The following is a 24,556-nucleotide window of genomic DNA, read 5'->3' on the forward strand; positions in this document are numbered from 1 at the left end:
GCCAATCACAGTCACAAATTAACTCCTTTGTTTTGCTTCAAACTGATTCTAAAGAAGTATTAACAACTCTTATGAGTCTTAAATCGGATAGTGCTCCTGGATACGATAATATACCAACTAGTTTCTTAAAAATGGCTAGTGAACTGGTTGTGCCTGTTATTTCTCACCTTGTCAATTTATGTTTTTCCCTGGGCAAATTTCCTGAGGCCCTTAAAGAGGCAATTATAACCCCAGTTTATAAGAATGGGAATAGAGAAGACGTGAATAATTATAGACCTATATCTGTCCTTCCTGCCATTTCAAAAATTCTAGAAAAAATATTGAATTCTCGAGTTACTGACTATCTTACAAAATTTAAAATACTATCAAATTCACAGTATGGTTTCAGACAAGGTGTCTCGACAGAAGATGCTGTATCAACTCTTACTCAACTTATTGTAAATGAAGTTGATAGAAATAACAAATGTCTCACTGTCTTCCTCGATCTTAAAAAAGCATTTGACACGGTCTCTATTCCCATCCTTTTAAACCGCCTAGAAAGCGTAGGTATCAGAGATACACCTTTGCTATTACTGAAGGATTATTTACATAATAGAAGACAAAGAGTTAAGGTGGGAAATTACGTAAGTGAGGCAATTGATATAATGTACGGTGTCCCCCAAGGTAGCGTCCTTGGTCCCACTCTGTTTTTGATTTATATCAATCAGCTGTGTGACATGAATATAAATAATGGTCAAGTAGTCTCTTATGCAGATGACACAGCAGTTATATTCACTGGATCGACCTGGCGTGATGTCAAGTTGAAAGCGGAAGTGGGACTCTCAAGGATCGCGGCCTGGCTAAATGACAACTTACTTACTCTGAACGCCGAAAAAACAAATTACGTATGCTTCACAAAATATAAAATCACACAGCCAGAATCTGACTTAAATATCAAAATTCATACATGTACTTATGATAATATTATGAACCAAAACTGCATTTGCTCCAATATCAATAAAGTAGATCATATAAAGTACCTTGGAATAATGATTGACCAGAGGTTATGCTGGCATTCTCATTCAGAATTAATCATGAATAGAATAAGGAAATTAATATGGGTATTCAAGAATCTCAGGCATGTTGTGTCAGCTGATCTCTTAAGTCAAATATATGTCTCCCTAGCTCAGTCCGTTATAACTTATTGTATACCGATATGGGGCGGCGTAACTAAAATAAAATTTTTGGAACTGGAGAGAGCCAGAGATCGTTATTAAAAGTAATGTATTTCAAACCCTATAGGTTCCCAACTGTGGACCTGTACTCTTTGTGCGGGTTTCTGTCAGTGAGGAAATTGTACATCGTCCATGCTATCCTAAGAATGCACGTGTCTTTAATATATAAGCCGGACCCGTTGAGCAGACGGAGGAGGAAGAATCCTGCTCCTTCTGTTCAAGTAAAGTCGATTTTTGCTAGGAGACAATATCGTGCGCAATCTACTTGTCTGTACAACCTTATTGATCAACAATTAAATATATACTCCTTGACCAAGTATGAATGCAAAATTAAAGTATCAAATTGGATGAGTAACAAAAGCTACAATGATACTGAAAATTTACTTAAAAACATTGTACCTACTTAATTAGAACTTTGTGAAGTGGATAGCAAATGGCAGTCTACACTGCCATTTGATCCCAAGAGTATATCACTCGCAGGGCTACCCATACACACACACACACACACACTCACACACACACACACACACACACACACACATACACACACACACACACACACACACACGCATGCACAATATATGTACTAATTATTATTAAGAAACTTTTATAAAAAAAGTACTTCTAATGTTTTGAATTAATTTTCATAATATTTCAGTAAATGTAATTTTCACTTTTTACAAATTAGCTATTTAATTTGTTAAATTCAATTCGCTTATTTAGATACTAGTTGCAATTGTACCTACTTTTAAGGAAGAGCGGAGGCTCTTATTACAGGTATATTCTTACCTAAAAAGAGGCTCCAGCCACAGTTAAATGTAACACGCAATGGTTTATGAATAAATTATTATTATTATTATTATTATTATTATTATTTTTGTTACATAACAACAACGGCAGGCGACAAAACGAACATTGAAGGAGTATCAATTTGTCCGATGCAATTTTTTATCATTTGCTTTTAGCACAAATTTTCTAAATACGGGCTGTTAGTGGTCACTCAAGAGCATAAAACTTGTTGTACCTATCATGTTTTAGAATGACATTGAGTGATAAATAGGTAATTACATGCGAAAGGTAAAAACGGAACCCTATTACTAAGACTCCGCTGTCCGTCCATCCGTCCGTCTATCACCAGGCTGCATCTCATGAACCGTGATAGCTGACAGTTACTTTGAAATTTTCCCACACTATGTATTTCTGTTGCCGCTATAACAACAAATACTAAAAAACAGAATAAAATAAATGTTTAAGGGGGGCTCACATAGAACAAACGTGTTTTTTTTGCTAATTGCTAATGTTGTAAGTATAGAGAATGGTACGGAACCTTTCGTGCGCGAGTCCGACTCGCACTTGGCCGGTTTTACATCGTGTAGGTAGATAGTTAGATCTTAGACATAGCACGTAGGATCCTTTTTATTCCGAGATTCCATAGAAATCGGGATGTAGGCATGCAAAGCATTCCAAAATTACAACTGCTAAATATGAAAATAAATTCCCATAAAAATTGTAAAATTCGAAATGAAAAACGAAAGTTGTCTTTGGATTCATGGGAGGCAAACCGCGGGTTTAACAGCCAACTTATATTTTTTACGGAATATGCGCCTAGAGTACATTACAACTCTATGCATTGAGAAATAATCGTACTGGCACGCTGCAAACCCACCGTTCTCGGAAGGGTACTAATCCGTCCTTTTAGAAGCCTCCCTTTCAAATTTGGAACGTTTTCTCTTTTTAAAAATTCAAATATTTCCTTCTGTCAGTTTGCCTAACGGGTGCAACGATGAAGGTAAGCGTAAGGCTACAGATTAGGTATAGTATACTTAACTAGCAATTGCCCGCGACTCTGTCTGCGCAAAATTCGTTTATCTATACCGGGAATCAAAGAAATGTTCCCCAATTAATAGTAGATTGTACAACAAACCATAAAACGAGCCATTTTACCCAAGACGTTTATATAGCCACCGGAGCCGGTACGGCGAAAAAGTACGGGGAAAATGGGTTTAATGCTCAAGTTTTACACTGTTTTTCACTTCGATTGCGAGGAAGTGAAATATTAACAGTGGAAACAATTGTTCACTTACTATGCAGTTTTTATTTTTCATGAATTACTATATAATTATATATTTTTCAGTTTTATTGATTTATTCGGATTGATTTTAATTGATTTTTATTATTATATGAATTAAAAATTATTTAAAAAATATGTAGAAACCGTTTCGTTTGCGGCTGTTGATACCTTGGTCTTTAGACGGAGATTTTACTTTATGCACTAGAGGACAAAAGTCATTTTATGTTGCCTAGATCCAGCATGAACACGAACTTTACGAGCATGAGAAGTGAAAAAGTAAATTTGTCCTTTCCAGGGTCCTATCTTCATACCAAATTCATTTTTATCGGTTCAACGTTTTAAAGTGTAAAGAGAAACAGACAAGAGTTACTTACGGATGCCTGCGACTCCGTCTGTGAAAAGTTCGTGTACCTCGCAGGATCTATGTAGTGCTAGGATAAAAACTATTCTATGAACTTCCCAAGGTTTTAAACTATCTGCATATACCTACCTATTTCATTTAAATCAGTTTAGCGGTCGGAACGTGAAAAGGTGTAACAGACAGACAGACAGAATTACTTTCGCATTTATAATAGGTACCTATTTGATTAACGGCGAAATATACTTGTAACATAATTAAGTCCTCAACGCGAACAACGCCACGGGTAGAAAGCTAGTTAAGAGAGAGAGAGAGAGAGAGAGACATTTATTTACACATATTCGATACACCTAAAACTACATTAGATGGAAAGAATAAAAAAATAACATCGAATAGTATAAAGTGGAATAGTTTACTTATGTGCGAGTACTAACATATTTACTTACTTATATACTCGAAAACACTACGAAATACCGTCACAACTAACGAAACCACATCAAAAATAACAAACACAACTCTGCTAATTAAGGGCAAGTAACAACTTCCGTTTCCCCACATCTCCCCACTTTCGGGGAGCGGGGAGCGGCTGGCAACACTCCGGAGGGGGGATAAGCGGCTTACGCAGGGCTGTTTTGATTATTCCGAAGGATGTCTTCTTGAAACGTAAATTATGCAACGCTCGCCGGCTTGTTTTCGCTTGTCATGCTGGCAGCCCGGTGTTGCCATAGGGAATGTTAATGGTTACCCCATGGGCCTATCCGGAATCTCGAAACTAAGTGGCATAAAAGCTTCTAGGAGCCTAGTATACCTACTTTAGGTTTTGTCATGAACATAAAGCAAATAAATGATTGATTTGGGCATTACTTTGCGGAGGTCTATTCAACGAACTACCACTTTTTTATCTTGCTGCTCCGCTAGCGCACGTGTGTGATAGCCACGTCTGTGCGACATATATATTTTATCATGCCGAACCTACCCTTCTCCATCTATATCCCAGAAGACGGGATTTTACGAATTTCCCATGAGATAAAGGAGCCAGCCTCTATTACAAACACCAAAAAAAAATGGTAACTGGCAGTGGAGAAAGATGGATTAGTGCGTAAAAAACACATACCTACGTCACACAGACGTGTGTAGAGAAGTACCAAGGTAAAATGTAGTACTTCTTTTTATCAACTAGTGTATAATATTATTGGATCGATAAATTTTGGAGCAATTCATAGATTAGTAGGTGGACTTATACTAAAATCGCTTTCATAAACGAACAGTACCCAACTAAAACAATAAATAAATAACTTATGTGATGCAAAAACAGTTTTTAATGATTCACGATTATTTTATTTACACTTATTTGTGATGGGAAAGTGGACGTGCCTTTTAATGAGCACTCGATATCACAGTGTAATGAGGCATTGATCACGTTATGTCATATTATATCTTACTTAATATGAAGTGTTAAACAAAAAGCAGGTGGTAGGACCTTGTGCAAGGTCCGCCCGGATTGCTACAACCATCTTTCTCGCTAATCCTGCCGTAAAGCAGCGTGCTTGCACTGTTGTGTTTCGGCGTGGAGAGTAAGCCAGCCGGTGAAAATACTGGCACTTGAGGTTTCCCATCTTAGACCTCTAGGTTGGCAACGCATCTGCAATCACTTTGGTGTTGCAGGTTTCTATGGGCGGTGGTGACATAGTAAAAGAGAACAAGTAGGTTCACTACGAACAAAAGTACATCGCGCGGCTTAAATGTGTGCGCGCCGGGTGGCGCCGGTACGCACGCACCCGCCGCACACACACTGATAATTTAAGGAGGATTAAGTTTTCTTTAGTCAAGGCTGCGCGGCCGTCGGTGCCGTACGTTTCGATTTTAGCTCGCTCGTCTTGCGCTCGCTTCGCTAACTGATCACCTTTTACGTTCGCGTAGGTACTCGTACTTAGATATTTTTTGTATTAGGTATAGATGTAAATTAGTAGTATATAAGTGTAGCGTGATAGTTTTGTGCAAGGACACATAAAAAATAATAGATACCTACCTACCTATAAAAATATAGTTATAGTATTATGTGTAGGAAACATGAGTAGTATTTACACAGTCGCCATCACCACTTCGGCGAATTTATAAATAATATTTTTAAATTTAGTATAACAATAATAATAGAGCGGCAAAGAATCTGGTTTCTCTAGACACAGATATTAGACAATTTTAAGTTAACTCATACTAAAATTATTTGCCGGTAGGTAATTAATTAATCTAAAATAGACATCGAAAACCCTAAGCGTCCGCGCCGGAGTAGGCAGTTAAGTTTCCTAAAGGGTCGGAGTGTGCATACTTGTTCTCTTTTACTATGGTGGTGATCGCTCATCAGGAGACCCACTTGCTCGTTTGCCATCCAGTCAATTTTAAAAAATAGCACACTTGCTATTAATCATACATAATAAAGTAATAAGGGTTTCTTGACAGGTGAAATATGCGCTAGATGCTAGATGGCGTTAGTATCTATCACTTAACCAATCACAAACGCGTGACGCAAATGTCAAAGTTGTCAAACGGACCTTCTGCTGGGCCATGCTGGGCTACTCCGAAATTCGAAAATCGAATTGCGTGCTCGTTCCGTCCCTCTGACACTTATACTATTTAATAAGAGTCAGAAGGACGGTACGATACGAAATTCGATTTTCGAATTTCTTAGTCGGCCCTCTGATACTAGCGCCAACTAGCCTGTTACAGAATTCCTCCTTAAAAAGTAAAGGTAAAGAAAGGATTAAACCATCAAAAAAGGATCCATTCACATTAACAACACGCAACAAATAATGCTAATCTTTAGCTCATAAATCCTACCATTTCTACTAAGCACCATTGATTTACACCCTTATTTCGAGCTGGCAACACTTGCGGAAGGTGTTGCCATATAAATGGTTGTAAAACGAAGGATTGTAAAAGGAGCTCTTGCTTCGATTATAATTGTAACATAAGAAAGCTTTTAACGTTGTAATTTGGATTTATGCGTGGTTTAAGTAAGTAGGCAAATGTGTTTAAGGTTATGTAGGTTATAATTTGCATGTTTTAAGCATGCATAAACTACAGGCTTTTTAAATAGACCAGCGAATTAGGTCACGGTATTATTGTGTTGCCAGATAACGATTTATTAAGTAAATTTTTAAATTCTTGGGTTAAACACTTGGAAAAAACCAGTTTAAAAGATATACGAGTAAGTACACATATTATAGATAAAGCGAATGTGTGGATGTGACAACTATTTAGCGATTGTAATAGGTACGTTTGCAAAATACTAACCTTTAAAATGCAAAATGTTCATTAGAGTCAAGTAAGCCCAATTCCTCATGGGACCTAACTTTTTTAACAGACTTTTTTACTTACGCCCTAGACGTGGTTCACCAGCTTTGTTATTTTGGATATTATTTTAAAATACTTAAGATTATTTTTTCAAGGAACAATGTGTACTTTGTAAAGTACATTCGGCCGTTATTCTTAGTGTTAATATAAAGTACGCGAGGGCCCAGAAGGATATTCTTCTAATATGACTTTATATGACACACCCATAGGAACGGAAATTACGCAGCCGAATTTCGCCTGATGAAATTACCCTTGTAATGCTATTTTAATTACTATCTGGCAACACATTAGCCAAATTTACGCCACGTATTGACGTGATTAGCCGCGGAACTTCGGTTTACGCCGCGCGCCGGAACGAATTCCATTGTACGAAAAAAAGGTCTGGTAATTTCGGCAAATGTGTCGCTAGTACCTAATAGTACAGTATTACTGGCGTAATTACATGCCGACATTAGGTGGCGTAATTTAGGAAAACTGTGCCCAGCACGCAATATTTAGGCTGGTTTATTTGTAAGTCCGTTGGGCAAAGAGGAAGAAGTGTAAGGGTTGGATTATCAAGATAGATGTACACAATTATCTGATTATTATCCAACAATATAACGTAATAAAAAGTACTATTATTGTTATAATATAACAAATAGTACGTTTCTTAATTGTCTTCGGTTACATATAATATAATCGACATGACGCGCATACACGTAACGTTTACAACGTTTATAACGTTTCTGACGCTCGCTATCGCAATCAAATGACAGTACCTATGCGTATAGGAAATCTGTCATTTGATTGCAATCACGAGCGTCAGAAACGTTAGGCAATACACAAGACACACACGAGCTCAATACAGAAACCTATTGTACCAACCTCCTTGCCACACATATATCTATAAGAAAAACTGTTATCATATGTGCATAGTCTTGTATAATAAATTGCCTGTAGACATTAAAATTGAAAATAGGAATCTGTTCAAAAAGAAACTAACTAAATGGCTTCAAGAAAAATGTTTTTATAGTATAAGAGAATATTTGACATGATACAATTGAATTAATTTTAATTAAGTAGTATTTTCATTTGACATTTTAATTACCACTGACATTGTTTTATATCATAATTGTATATAGGACTTTAAATATTTGTACACCTGCATGCAGGTTGAATACGCACGGAATGTTAGATGTAAGACCTTTGTAATGTAACCGTATTCTGGCAAATAAATGAATTGAATTGAATTGAATACGGCTTTAGGTAGGAACGTTTTATCCTTGATAATTATCAGTACGTAATCTTCATAATTACGCCGTACCTTAGTAAGATGATCACTCACCTTGGGGGAACCCAACAGCCTCCAAGCCGTGGTGCGTAAGCCCGAACGGGCCTAGCCCGCCGAGCGGCCCCGGACCCATGCCCATGTGGTGGGCACTAGAGTGGTGGTACGGATTCTGGGCCAGCGGCGACGGCTGCTTCAGGTAGTGGAAGTAGTGGTGCAGGGGGGTGGTAGAGTGGTGGGCTTGCGGGGCCGGGCCGGCGGTGGAGGGCCCGTTGGTGGCGTTGGTGAGGAGCGCCATCGGGTCTGCGTTGGTAGTCACCGCGCGCGGCGAGTGGCCATTGTGGCTGGGCTATCGGGCCGCCATCATGATTATCTGAAAATTAAATAATAAAGCGCTGTTACACCACTAATTGTTTTTTTTGTGTCGAATAAATGTGATGCCGTCTCTGTTTATTCGGACAACACAATCAGATTATGCTGAGTGGGCCCCAATTTACACTATTCGATGTTTTTTTTTTAATTATTATTTCTTCCTAACGTGTTTTTTCTGTGTATCGAATATGTGTAAATAATCTCTCTCTCTCTCTCAAATATCTGTCATATAAAATGCATCCGACTTATCAAGTAATCACGCTAACAAGAGGAATAATTAACTTGACGTTTCGGCCACATTGCATTGAACGTGGTCACGAGAACATTCAACTCTACTCAAAGAAATCTATTCGTGACACGGTCACTAGAATATGGTCCCAAATATTGAGGTATTTATTACTCGTTATTGGCGTGATAACTCCCGGGTATGGTAGAGATATAAAAGCTTAGATTGTTTTAATTCTAATATCTTTATAATCTAGGCGCCATCTTTGGCGCTGTTTAAGAAACGACAAGTGACAAAATGACAGGTCGTGTTTGTTAGACACAGAATGCTCATATTGACTACTATGAGATAGGTCTGTAAAAGTTAATACACTTTGTTTTTCCAAGCACAAATTGAGCTAAGTAATTATAATTTTTAAAATTGTACGGAACCTTCAGTACCAATTTAGCTAGTTATATGGATAAACTCATGGTTCGATTCATAAAATGTTAATGTTCCAATTTAGAAAAAAAAACAAGGTTCAAACGTAAATCATGGACATCATAAAATACAAAATACTGTACTCTTGTCTACGGCCCATTTTTTTAAACATAAATTCCATCAAAGGCAAATGTTGCCAACAACGCGAAGCAATTATATTTCGATAATAGCAATTTTCCACGGCTCATTCCCTTTTCAAACAGTTCACATGCGATTGAACCCGTCAATTTAGATTCCAATTTCAAACTATTTTACAATTACCGTCCCAAAGGTATCTTTCCAGGTTATTAGAACACAAAAGTGCGAGTCGAAAACGGAACGCCTTGAAAAACGCCTTTGGTCACGATTTTGCTTAGGGAATCGAAATTGCAAAGTTGTAAAGGTTTTTTTGGTAGTAGGTACATGTTTACTGACATTTTGTCACGTTTGTTTTTTTTTAGATGTTACCTGGTTGCTGAATTGAAGGGTCTTTGCCTTGTTGCCTAAAAAAAAAGCGCTGACATGCGTTGAAAGGTGGGTTTGATACACGTACTAATCGAGTTCTTTTGATAGTATTTCTATGATTTTTCGTAATGTTTAAGTATTTTGTAGGCTTTTCTTATTTCGAGACATTCAGGAGGTTTTGAGATTAGTGCAGGAGAAGAAAAAGGTTCATATTGTTTTTAACAGAATAAACAAAAACAAACATAATAAAACTTAAAGTATAAGTAGAAAGTTTTGCCTAAATCGCCGTCAATGGGCAAGGTGCCCAGAAGGCTGGCCGTATTTCCTCGCTGTATAGCGATAATTATACGCTGTGCGAAATAATGGCCAGCCCTCTGGTCGCCCAGGCCTCTATTAGGCGCGTCGACATATCTTAAAAGAAGAAGAAATGCACGTTGAACTACTGGGATAAGAGAAAAAGATGGCACAAATTCTGTGGGAGAATTAAGCTGTGTTTAATTGGTTGGGTCAAATACGATCGGGTTTCAAATCTATTCGTATAATTTGGTTGATTTTTTGGGACTCATGTAGTCTACAACCACGTACCTACAACTATAGTTAGATTTTTAAAGTTCAATAACCTTTTTCTAACACTTGCAGTTTTAAAGGAGGGCTATATCCAATAAATATTTGACTGGAAGTAATATTATATATGAATATTACAAATTTACCACTTTGGAAATACCATAGTTATGTCCAAAAAAACCCAAAAACTTCAGTCGTGATTTCACAAAAATGCCGCTTTAAGAAACGCATTAGTATGTTTGAAATTTCCATGAACAGGAATAGGCAATTTTTTCACCGAAAAAAAAACCTTTTTTGTCACTTTCGATGTTACCATTCGCGTTCTCGGAAACCACATTGTCACTTAAGCCACCTCGGAGTCAACAAAAGATTATCCTAAACCCTAATACCACCTCGTGTCGGTCCTTCAGATAGAACCTTAAATAACGCTGCGAAGGACCAAAATTGACTGCACGACGTTTGCAAAAATATCCGGTCGGAAGGACCATTTTTATCGCTAAAGAATTAGCAACTTTAACTTAGTGGAACAAGGCGTAATTTGCAAATGTGTTTGATCTAGGTTTTTAAAAACTTTGTCGATGTAATGTTAACCTTATGCTTGAATTAAAAGGTTGAAATTACGATGGCCTTTGTTAATTCTGGCTGAGTGAAATTTTGGCGGCGTTATCAAGGTGTTCATTTGTTAAGGCTAAATCCAAAATTTGGGATTTTTCTGGATCCGACGGCGGTTTTGAAGTGTTTTCGCGTCACTTGGCGCCCTTTTTGCGAGCCCTCTTCTGGTTACCTGTGTTGTGAATCGTGAACAAAAGTGACGATTGTGTAAAAGGTATGTTCGGTTAATTTACTTTCTCTTAGTTTGTACTCAGCTCAGAGAGAGTGGCTAAAAGGTATTTAAATATTCAGACGGAATAAATCAGCAAATATGTAGTTGTTAGTTTGATTGAAAACCTGTCTCAAATCTGCGCTTGTTACTTTGAACATCGATGAATGTATGGAAATATATTTCAAGAACAAAAGTCAAAGTTAAAATATCTTTATTCAATTTAAGCTATAATAGGTATAACAAGCCCTCATGAATGTAAAAAAAACCTACCACCGGTTCGTAAAAAAAAACACAACGAGGTAAATATTTTAAAAAACAAATTTACAAGGTTATTTTATGAATGACTAGTGGGTACGCCACAAGTATCTGTCACAACTACATTTTTAACACAGTAGATTCGCTATTGCAGTACGCGTAGGTAAGCGATCGCCAATGCGGATCGGAATTATTTGCAAATATCCCTGTCCATGATATACCTATCCATCAATTTTATAATACGCCTTGCTAATATTGTCATAATACATTTTAATTTTGTATCCATTTGATGAGAAATATTTTTTTCACAGCTCTCCTTCAGAAAAGTGACTTTTCCTCCCTGATGAGAGGGAGCAAAGTGCAACTTTTCTGTTCAAGGCTTTTGTAAGTGTTTTTTTGCAAATGCAATTTTTTTAGTTTGATTATTGTAAAATCACACCAACACCGAATACAATAAATATTAAATCAAGTAGTAAACTATACTGTTTAAAAAAAAAACACTTGATATTTCTGAAATCTCTTCACAAGCTTATAAAATCAATGCAATGCAATGCTTGCAATTTATAAAATCTTCGGCTAAATCTTAAGAAAGACATGGTAACCCTAATTACAGTAACCGCTGCAGTTAGAATCTACGTTTACCATTGTCTGCACATTGTCTGCTTTTTAAATTCGCCCGTGTTCGGTCTCAATTTTCAAACAAACACTATCAATCTCCCTCCATTCACGGAGGTGTCAATGGCGAAAATCTATTTGTCAAAAATGAGCGTCATAAATACAGCGGCCATATTGTGAGAGAGCAAACATTCGCGCCCTTTGCCATTCTGTTTGCGCAGTTGGTATGCCGCGAGGTCTTTTAAAGAGAACATTTGGGAACATTAGTAGTTTATTGGAACTACAAACATTTTTTTGCTTCATTTTCGTTCCTTTGAATCGCTAAAACTCATAGATTTACTTTTTTATTTACATTTTGTAAGAGGTCAAAGGTCCTTTGTCTCACAGCAAATATAGTACCTGTCAATCCCGAGTGTGAATTAAATATGTTATATTGAAAAAAAAAAGTTTAGATATAATCCTGAGTCTGTAAATATGCTACCATAAAAAAGGCGATTAAAACTCTTTTTGAAAAAAATAGTGTCAAAATAAAGTATTGCAAAATTTTCAAAAATAAAAGTGAATAAATTACTTTCGGGAAAAAATGATAACGGAAAATTTACATGAATAAATAAAGAGTTCAAAAAAATTTACCATACCTTTAAAGTTCTAGGTGTCGGATAAGTTTTAGTGCCAACATCACATCACTTTTTTTCATTCTGCCGGTAAAGGCTTACATGCATTGCAATGCATTTGTGCACAAATTTTAATTTTATTTTAATTTTGTAATTTGTATGGACCTGGTCTGAAAATAAAATTATTATTATTATTATTATAAATAAATTAAGTAATAAATCTACAGCTAAAGTAGAGATACAAACCAGCCAAGCGTGTGTCGCGTGTAGTGCAAGGTTGCGTACTAATATAAATAAATATAATAAATAAATAAATAAATATCATGGGACACTTGACACCAATTGACCTAGTCCCAAACTAAGCAAAGCTTGTACTATGGATGGACACTAGGCAACGGATAAACATACTTATATAGATAAATACATACTTAAATACATATGAAACATCCAAGACTCGAGATCAAACATTCGTACTATTCATACCAATATCTGCACCGGCCGGGATTCGAACCCGGGACCTCAAGCTTCGTAGTCAGGTTCTCTAAACACTTAGCCATCCGGTCGTCAAATTCATATGCGTCATTTTTTTTCTAAACAGAGATAATTGGTAATATTAAACAAATATAAATGCACAAGATATGATCGGCTACAACAAGTTTGATAAAAAGACTGACAACTGGTTTCCTACGGGACAGGCTGTATCTAGGTTAGGAACCAAGGTAGGATAGAATAGCACATTGTTACACTACAATTACTTCCACTTGGACACTCGGGACGTGTCGGTTTTAATCGAAAAGGTTTGTGTTTTCACATAGAGTATGTAAAGTCAAAGAATTTACTCGCAAAATATTCAAATTATTTAACAATATAATTAGTACCTATGTGTAGAAACTTAAATATTCTAAATATTCAAATAAAATCAAACAAGTTATAAAAATCGGAAAACAATTATTTCCAAAGGACACCCCAAAAAGTCAGTAATGCATAAGAAATTTGTAAAACAACTGTAAGGAATGTATTGAGGTAAAATGGCACTCATCGTGCTATTAAATGCGAAGACGAATTTTTAATTGAAGAAGAGAAGCTAGATGAGTTTAGTGAGAGTTTTATAATCAAATGTCTGTCTGTAATTCAGACAGTGTCAGTTATTGAGAGTGTATGGTTTCATTATTAATCATAAAATTAGTAGGGCAGAAGTACCGGTTTTGGCCACCTTAAGACCGTTTTTTGGCCAGTTGACATTTGAAGTAATATATAAAAAGTTATAGTATTAAAACAATATTTTTAGTGAGTTTTTTAAAAGTTTATACTGAAGCGAATTAAGTTTGTAATGTTTAATTACTATACATTTATTTCAGACGTATATTTGAACAATAAACGGCCATAAACGGTACTTCTGCCCTACTTATTGCAAATAAAGCTTTTATAGAAGTAAATTCCTTAGTACTAATTTAATATTTGTGTGTTTAGTAATGCGATGTAATAATTAAATCAAGTCCCATCTATGTTATTTGTAGGTCTACTGTAAAAAATGACATTGTGGCAGCCGATCTACATTACTGTTTAAGGGGCTGTTTCACTATCCATTGATTAGTGTTAACTGGCGGTTAGGTGCGATGCCGTCTCTATTTGTTTTGTTCGAATAGACGGAGACGGCATCACATTTAACCGTCGGTTAACACTAATCAATGGATGGTGAAACAGCCCCTTAGACTATTAAGTGCACACTATAATATTATGAATATGCGGCAATGTATCTCGTGTCATTTACACTTCCGATCACTCTCGATGAATGTCGAGAATTGCCGAGAGTCAATGTGGAAATAAGCTTGTACTAGTTATCTTGCAGGTTGAGAACAGATAAACTGGCACTGATTTACCAAAAATATCGATATAGGGGAGATTCGGGTTGCCCCGGTCACTGTCGATTCTAGGCAATCACGCACACATAGATAAATAGTGCACACCTTAAAATGTGTGCAGCGGCGGTCTATGTGTGCGTGATTGCCTAGAATTGACAGTACCCGCCGTCCGGTGCTACCCGAATCTCCCCTACGTCCTACGAGCCCTAGAAATAGAGTCGTATCAGATAAATTACGCATTTGCTATGGCAGATATTGGTGCTGGTGACAATACAGTCGAGTTCTTATTATATTTGAGCAAAAATGTGATAAAAAATATGTGAACACAACTCTTGTTAACGGCGTAGAAGCGTGTTCAGATATTTTTGATCTAGTTTTTGCTCAGAAGTTTAAGAACCCGACTGTGCCATAGCGCAACAAATCGCTAGAATAACCTGAACTATTTCGCAATAGCAATCTCTAGGGTCTCGACAGCAAACATCCATGCCCTTCTCCAACCCACATGGAACCTTTGTTATGACAAAGACGATAATTTTGGGCGTGATAATTGTCCAGTGGGACGGCATTGTGGTGAATTTCGCGCTTCGGTAGACTCTATTAACAATTTGTATGGGTTTTTTGTTGTTTCCCGACTATTTGTCACAATGGGCTGTCGGCGCTTTTTGTGGTAGGTCTGGTGAATGGGTTTGGGGTTTGGAAAATGGAGGGAAGGGAAAAGTTTCAATTTAAAGGGGGTTTTGGTTGTAATGATGACGAATCTTTCATTATCATCAGCAGCAAGATACCTACTGTTGATTAAGACCTTAGATAGAACGCCGTAATGAGCGACAACTTGTGCCACCTGCATGCACCCAGTGCCCTGAAACTCCCGTCCTGAGGCCTCGCTTTGTTTTAGCAAGGACGTTTTAGTTTGTGTTGTGGCAATAGATTATATTTTATCTTTTCTAAATACCTAATTTGCTTTAATAAAAGTGTTTCGTAAAGAATTGATTGAATCCGCTGTTACTATGTGTTGGTCCATAATGGATACCTTGCTACTCCAAGAGCCAAGGATGGAACAACAAAGGGTATTTAATAGGTGTTAATTTGTATAAAAAGTTTGAAGTGTTTTAAATAGGAATAGAAGTAAACATATCTGATAAGCGTCGTCAGTGGGCATAATCTTATCACAATTGTATTAAGTACGCTGTCGAACAAATTTAATGGTGACCCGTTGTGGAACCTTTTCACAGAAAAAGTCACAGTGACATCGCATTGCTTGATAAGGGAATTTATTATGTAACTCAATGTGAAAACGTTCTACAATGGGGCAGGTATTAAATGGTTCGATAGTACATTGTTTTAAACCCTCTCCTAGTCTAATCCTTCCAAAGAAGAAATATCTCTTTCGTTCAAAAAAAGTAACGCGTTCCAAATTAAACAGCCACTAAACACTTTTTTTTAATGTTATTCGACACGCATTTGGGGTGCGTTCATATCATGAGCATTGTGTGCCCTGACAGTTCACTAAACACCTCGCCGAACGGAATCCCATTCAAATCTTGAAATTGGAACGTCTCTGTTCGAATTTCAAAATGACAAATTTATTGTCAGTTGCCAGTTACTTTTTCTGTTGACAAAAACCGTCTCGACTCTACCTGTGTAATTACTCACTCAACGTTATCTGCAAAATTATTTTAGAATAAAAACATATTTATCGGTACACACGTTAATGATTAAATGTGTTTTTTTAGTTATAATGATTTGCAATTTGTGCTTCATTTTATTTAGATAACTAGAGAAGCGAAAACCAGGTTTGAATTGACTTTTCTTTTTTTTAGAATATCTACTTACGTCTTTGGACTTTGGCTGTATATATTCGTAAATAGAGTGGTCAAATTAAGATCTTTTATCCATCATATCTCAAATAAATACAAGGGTGCCATAATGGAAGCTATTCCCCGTAGATTTCAGAGAATAAACAATTAGTTGTACAAGGGAATCTAATATTCAACCAGCCAAAATACTAAAAGTAAATCAGTTGACTCCCAGGGGAGGTAACCGGATAGCCTCATTACGCGCGCAATGGTACAAATGATTGTGTTGGCGGCACTGACAGGGGTTTGGCGGGAAGCACAAAATGGCGGGAGAAAGGAAAATCAAGTTGAGAAATACTTCGGATGTTTTTTTCCAATTTTAGAAAATAATAGGCGGTTTTTAAAGGATGTTTCAAAGACAATGTTTCTTGAATAAAGTTATGAATTTAGGTAAATAAAAAGAACAAAAATTCGTGTAGGTATTAATGGTCACTTAGTGCTTACTAACGTTTCCAACCTCCAACGCACCAGGAGGGGAGTTATAAGTTTAACCTCTTTGTCTGTATGACTGTCTTTAGCATTGCAGGTTCTAACTGCGATAATCCGAATTTGTTTTTTTTTTGTTTGATAGTTATGGTTATATCGCAAGGATTAGAACAGTTCAGAGATGTAATGCTGCCAGTGTCTTGGGGTCAATAGTCAATGCCTGTGGCAGAGAATCTTGACGACATTTTTACTTAGTAGTTTTATTCAGTTTTAGTTTTCTATTTGTATTTTATAATATTCACTATAAAGTTATACCAACTAAATAGTATGTTTATGATTTCTTTTTTAAAATCATTGTGCAATTTACTTCGTTTATTTTACATCTGTTAGTTGTGTTCTTTTGCGACTATTTTTAGTAGGTATGCAAGAAATCATAACTTTACCACAAAAAACTTTTATTTTATAAATTTGCATATGTCGGCTGTATAACCCGTTGTCTTAACGCAGTAAATGTACTGGTTAGTGGTTATAAAATTGTTTTTAATGTTGTCTTCTCAATTCATTACGGCCGTGGTCCGACGCTCTTCATCTACCGTTCCCATCAGCCGCCTTCTGTTGGGGCTCAAGGGCGTACTCCCATGGGATCCCTAATGGGGTCCCGAGCGTGCGGTCAGTGGGGCGTGCGACTCATGATAATTGATTTTACAAATTACACGGTAGGTAGCAAATGATCAATGAAGTTTTGAAGACGTGGAAGTTAATCTAAAGATCTTTACATAGTTTGGGTAAACAGTAATCAATCAGTTAAATCGGCCCACATCCACCCACTGCTGAGTAAAAGTCTCTTCATACACGCCATTTTGCCCGGGCCGGTGTGCCAGTCTCAGCCACAGTTAACTAGTAAACAATAAACAGTTTTTAAATTAGCTATCATGGATATCATTTTAATGTCTACGATAAAACTGCCCAACCTTATTGACAGACGGTCTAAAATAGATGATACTAAGGTAGATGAACTAAAAGAATTTCTTTGCTCACCCGCGACCTAGGTCGCGTAGGGCATAGGTCGGGGTAGGTAGGTGGGTCATGGGTGAGCAAAGAAATACTTTTAGTTCATTGATATAGCTCCGCAAAGTAACGCCTGATTCAATTAATTATGATACAAGGTATCGCAACACCACTTTTAAAGTTTAATGCAACAGATAAATAGTAAGATATGACCGTTTTAGCCAAATTTCCTTATTTGGTATTGGAAAAAAAGAAGAAAGTAGAAATCACAATTTTCGATGTAGACACATTTGTAGGAACGAGGATAAGTTAAAAGCCAGCTACATTATGAGTTATTTAGCTAACATTGTGATTTTAGTGTGATCCGGTAAACATCTCATTGTCATCGACACGCAAAACAGAAGTAATCACTCAAATATGATTTTGATACTCGTTTTCCTCCCCTGCATTTATACTTATTTCAATAATATCAGAATGGCGACCCCACTAACCACCGGAATGACGCCCCCACATCCCAAATAATACAAAAACTAATCGCCATCCAATGTTGCCAACATAAGGCTTCTCAATTCATTTCGCATATTCAATTTATTAGCGCCCCTATGTTGGTACAATGGGCACGCGCCGCGGCCGTGGCGGGCTAATTGTCAGTTTTTGAGTTTTCGTTTATGGTCTCAGATAAACGGCATGCAATTGTCTATGGTATTTGAGGGATTCGGTGATATCCTGATATCGCTACCTACTTTTGAAGTAGCCAGGCTTTTATTTACAAAACTGACTTTACCTTTATTAAGATAAAGCATGTTTTAGCTTGGAATTAAAATGAAGCAAACAAACGCCCGGACGGTTTTTTGACGACAAAGAATAATTACTTTCTTTTTCTTTTGTTTCTTCTTTCGCACTGGGCGCTTTTTAGGGTTCCGTAGCCAAATGACAAAAAATGGAACCCTTATGGATTCGTCATGTCTGTCTGTCTGTCCGTCCGTATGTCACAGCCACTTTTTTCCGAAACTATAAGAACTATTGTTGAAACTTGGTAAGTAGATGTATTCTGTGAACCACATTAAGATTTTCACACAAAAATAGAAAAAAAAACAATATATTTTGGGGTTCCTCATACTTAGAACTGAAATTCAAAATTTTTTTTTCAACAATCCCATAGGTACGTTTGGGGTATCTATGGATAGGTCTTCAAAAATGATATTGAAGTTTCTAAATATATATTTTTTCTAAACTGAATAGTTTGCGCGAGAGACACTTCCAAAGTGGTAAAATATGCCCCCCCCCCCCTGTAACTTGTAAAATAAGAGAATGAAAAAGTAAAAAAAATATATGATGTACATTACCATGCAATATTCACCGAACGAGATCTAGTTAGTTGTTTTTTTATTTAATACGTCATAAATCGTAAAGTAAAGGAAACTTTTATATTATGTTACTTGCTGCTACGGAACCCTTCATGGGCGAGTCCGACTCGCACTTGGCCGCTTTTTTAGTTTATTACCGGCCAGTCTTTGAATTGTAGTAAAAATCATTTTTTTAACAAAAAAGACAAAGCGCCACCTGATGGTAGTGATCGTGATCACTAATGGACACCGGCACGATGACAATAAGTTTGATAAGTAATTAAGATGTTAAACAGGAAGAAATGTCTATTGTGCATATTTAAAGTAGGTGTGGGTACTTACTACCGATTGGTAGGTTCACGAATTACAAAGTGCAATTTAACTAATAATTATTACGATAACAACCCCACTATTAGCTCTGTATTGATTTTATAAGTAATCTGACGCAATTATTTTGTGTGTGGTGTTCACTAACTCGCAGCATACGCTGAGTAAGTACATCCCTTTTGCCACAGCAAATGTTAGTGTTTAAGTCTAGTTTTTTATATTAATTAAGTCTTCGTTGTACTATGTGTTGTGGCAATAAACGATATTTTATCTTATCTTATCTTATTAAGGAATGTTTACTTCTAATTCAATGCGTAATGTTTAATTGGGTACGTAGGTACCTATATAAATAGCAGTAATAAAAAAAATAAGAAAGAAATGAATGCAATAAAGAATCATCATTATCGTTGGTTTTATACGCAACAGAACGACCACTTAGCGAAAATTATCCTTCATTCCAAGAAACATTCCAAGTTTTATTTATGATAGCCGACTATAAAATACCCAAACAAAAAAAGCTGGCAACACATAAATCCAGTTGCAATTACAACTCTCCCGCGTAAAGTCAACATGCTATACGAAGAAATATTCGAAAAGCGAACACTGGCGGCATTCAACCAAGTAAACAACTTGAAAAAACGAAAATCGATACCAGCCGCGAGCGAGACGCTACATACACCTCAAACGAGAAAGAACAGGATAGAGAAACTTACAGAGGGTGTTGCAAGGCGTGGCTTTAAAATCACCCGCCTAGCAAACAAAAAGAGACAGCTGCTTTTAAGTTAGCCGCTTTCTGAGTGCGAGCAAGACAGCTGCTGGGTGTTTTATTGGGTTTTCAAGTGATTCTGGAAATCTAGACTCGATAAGTTTAAATAATGCAAGAGCTTTGGATCTTTAGATACATTTGACATAATATTAAAACGACGCGGAGTAAAACGTTGTTTTATTTTATGTGGGACTTGTAAAACAAATTTTAGATAAGTACGTAGGTATCTATGAGATGGGATGTCAGGTTAGTATGCAAAGAAATACCTACGTTCGTCCACTTAGCGATATGAACCATGTGTACTCTCTACCTAGAGTAGGTGTACCTAGATATTTAAATAAAAATAAATTGCTGGAGGTAGGTAGGTATGTAGTAGCTATATCTACATCTGGACCAATTGGCAAATTCTTTTTTCGTTGTTTGTACTTATCTAATTGTGAGAACAAGATTTGTATGCAATACTTACACAAATAAATGGGTGTATGATGGTCATACTCTAAAGGGACGATTTGGTCTCATTTTCTTCATTAGTTAAGCGGGGCGGACAGCGAATACCTAATAGATATAAATTTACTTTTCACACCTCTCATTCAGAAAAGTAACTTTTCCTCCCTGACAAGAGGGAGCAAAGTGCAACTTTTCTGTTCAAGGCTTTTCTAAGTGTTTTATTGCAAATGTAATTTTTTGAAGTTGATATTTGTAAAGCCACGCCATTTTCTATGCTGGTTGTTCTTTAATAATATTTAGATTTTTTTTATCAACTTTCTTAATGCTCGGTGTGAAAAGTTGTATGAGCCACTCGGGAGCAAAATCGTTTTCATCTTGGGCGTTAACACTTGAATCCCTCATTACGCTTAGGATTCTACTTTAGAATGCCTCGCTACGCTCAGGATTCTATTGTAGAATCCTTCGCTACATTCTGGATTTAATGTACGCCCCCGCCGTAAATACAATATTTTGCTCCCTTGTGACACAAATAACTATTTTCCCCAGTAATAAAATATACCTAAATAAAATTTGTACATAAATAATACCAGGAAAAAATTGTATTCCACATTCGAAATTAATGTTTCCTCTACGTGTCTATTTTAAAAGCGGCAACACAATGAGTTATTTTATCGGGCAAGTTTCGCTTCTGCATGAATGCAAGTGGAACGTGATAGCAACAAATAGTAACGCGCGATTGTGCACAATAAAGAGTAGCTATTCATTGGGTTGTTTATAGGCGACGTGTGTGGGCGGCGGCATGTTAGTATGCGTTAGCAATGTGTTACGCTTAAATAACCTAAATTACTGGCAAACTACAAGAACTTGCACATGTCCGTAAATTAACTCCCTCACTATTTTTCCTCTACCTTTTATTCGATACTGCCCGCAACTTCATCTACATAGGTACATACTTATCGCTATATATTCCGGGAATTATGCACTTTTATTTAACTTACCATAGTTTTTTTTTGCGGGACATACCGGACACCGTAGCTCTTAAACGGGTGGACCGATATGAATGCGTTTTTTTTAATTGAAAGCAGGTTTTCTAGCAATGGTTCTTAGACATGTTTTATCAAAATCGGTTCAGCCGTTTTTGAGATATTGAACTTTGAATTGACAAAGTCGGGGGTTTTCCATTTTTTGTTGGTAAGGTTAAAGGGCTGGATCCGCGCCTATTTTTTTGTACGGAAAGATATTTTATACTTAGGTATCTATTATATACTTTCAAAAAGTGTAGCATCTGTCCCTACTTTACTCTATAGGTATGTATATATATAGACATGAAAGTTTTACAAAAAATCCTTTAAATAACATCTAATGTGTTAATCCAGGATATAAGCACTGCAAACAGACACACACACCGAGGTGAATAATCAAATTATATTTAGTAAACACTTGCTTGGATCTTATCTCTAATTCTTGAGTAATACTAAAACTTTAGTCGACAGTTAATCCTTTTGTTTAATTCCTTTTTTCTCATAACTTATTAGTCTTATTACGCTTGTTAAGTACTTGTTCTGAGTTCGGCGGGTAATCCTAACGTTTAACTTGGGCTTAACTCAGCCTGTTTAAGATTAGTTACAACACTTTACAACTAGTGATTAGTGTTCATTTAGACGACTGGATAATAAATGTTTTTGGGGCGTTTTAGTTTAAGTTAGGTCGAAGAAAGGAAATAAGTAGGTCATTTGGAGCTGTGGCGTGCTGTCACCATTTTTGTAGGCGACATCGGAGAGAGAAGCTTGAGTTAGTTATTTTCATATGAGATTTTCTACAGTCAGGCTTTTTTAACGGAGGTTAAAGTAACGTATTTCTGTAACTTAACCATGACATTAATTTAATTAATAAACTAATATTCAGACTTTGTTGACTTTCTAACAAAATTATAATTGCCAGTAATGTACAGCAAAGCAAATTGCCAAGTAAGTGTAACATGACTTTGTAGTTGTTTAGTGACTGTTTTCTGCATGTTTTCAAGGAATTAGGTTTGTCTTAAAATATATATATATATATTATATATATTATATATATATATATTGTCATCATTCCTTTCGTTTGTTGTTTAACTTACTTTGTTTACTTTGTGCATAATATATTTTCCTAATAAGTGTAGACATATCAGTGAAAACTTTACTGGCTCATGATTTACCTTCACTAGCTTCATGTATGATTGTATTGCTGTTTGTTTTCCTCAATAAAGAAAATAAAATAAAAAAATGACATGCCGACAGATACTTTGATTATTACTTGTCAATTTACTTTGCTTTACATTGCTGGCAATTATAATCCTGTTAGAAATACTTGTTAGAACTGACGTCACGTAAAAATTCAAATCGGTGGGAATTGAGTTTTATTATACATAAAACTGATCCCTGATTGACATGTGGGTCGAAGGGGTTAACCGATTTTTTAACAGGTTTTCACCTGATAAAAGATCGTTCACTAACAGCCTATTCTTCTCATCATCATCATCATCATCATCTCAGCCGTAGGACGTCCACTGTTGGACATAGGCCTCCCCCACAGACCTCCAGTTGCTTCGGTTGGCAGCGGCCTGCATCCACCGTAAACCTGCGGCTTTAACCAGGTCCATCTTGTTGGTGGACGTCCTACGCTGCGCTTGCCGATCCGCGGCCTCCACTCGAGAACTTTTCGGCCCCAACGGCCATCCGTTCTCCGTGCTATATGGCCCGCCCATTGCCACTTAAACGAGCTGATTCGCTTTAGCCTAGGTTGTATTTATCCCGAAATACAGACGGTGGGAGTGAATTGCATTCCTTATAGCAGTTGATACGGTGTTTGTGCTACTAACTAATAGATAATTAATAATTAATTATTTATTTGACTTTTGAGTTGACTTTGACTAAACTCTATTTGTTCTAACATGATTCAAATGACACATGATGATTATGTAACTTTGTAAGGTGTTTGCTTGAAAAAATGAAATCACATTAAAACTGCTGATTGTTCGAATATTTTAACTCAAATTCGCTAGCAAATTGTTAAGTTATACTGCGTTGCGTAGGCACTGTGTTATATAACTAACATTCTTTAATGAACACCTTAACAATGTTTCATTAGGCCGCAATTGCTAGAGGTGACGGTTATCGGTAAAAATAAAAACGGTAAAATAAACAAACTTATTAATAATTTGCAAGATTGTTCGTCGGAGTCGGAAAGTGACACTCCAAGTGTTGAATAAATTCGATTTTAAAGTTCCATTAAGACTTTCAGTTCGATAGTGTAACGTTTAAACCAATAATAATGCTATTGCCACTTTTGGCACTAGGTACATGCAAAAGTATCGATAGTTTGCGTAACAGTAAGAGTGACTCTAGTTACGTCAGTTTAGCATCTGTCACTTGAATCATGTTAGAAAAAATAGAATATAAAATCCTACACACTTACACAGATATATACATTGTACAGTCAAGGGCCAAAATATGTATACACTTTAGTACCTTGTCACTTTAACCACTGTGATAGTTCATATATGGCAGTTCAAATATAACGAAAATAGACAAGGTACTAAAGTATATACATATTTTTGCCCTTGACTGTTCTCGTACTAACTGGCCCCGGCCAACGTTCTACGCGTGTAATTTATTAAAGAAACATACAAAAAAAATGGGGGGTGGAGAGTACTAAAAGTGAAAAAAATAAACATAGTTGAAGAAAAAGAAGATATGTTTATAATACATTTTGAAACTACACTTACCTTCATACAAACTTATATACGTTGCAAGTTAAATAAAAGCGTGAAAAACTCTTAGATTTAGATAAAACTTTATTATATTAACTAGCCCAGCTCCAAACCCG

General features: G+C 36.4%; 1 protein-coding gene across 1 annotated transcript in view; it reads right to left on the reverse strand.

Moving 5' to 3' along the window:
- Positions 1–24,556, reverse strand: part of LOC141444372 (uncharacterized) — a 77,009-nt gene that overhangs the window by 36,299 nt on the left and 16,154 nt on the right. The window contains exon 2 of the mRNA XM_074109922.1: positions 8,319–8,634. Coding sequence (XP_073966023.1) covers positions 8,319–8,559 — 241 coding nt within the window. The 5' untranslated portion in view covers positions 8,560–8,634. The remainder of the gene's footprint in view (positions 1–8,318; positions 8,635–24,556) is intronic.

Source organism: Choristoneura fumiferana, chromosome 29 (assembly GCF_025370935.1).
Source record: "Choristoneura fumiferana chromosome 29, NRCan_CFum_1, whole genome shotgun sequence".
Lineage (NCBI taxonomy): Eukaryota > Metazoa > Arthropoda > Insecta > Lepidoptera > Tortricidae > Choristoneura > Choristoneura fumiferana.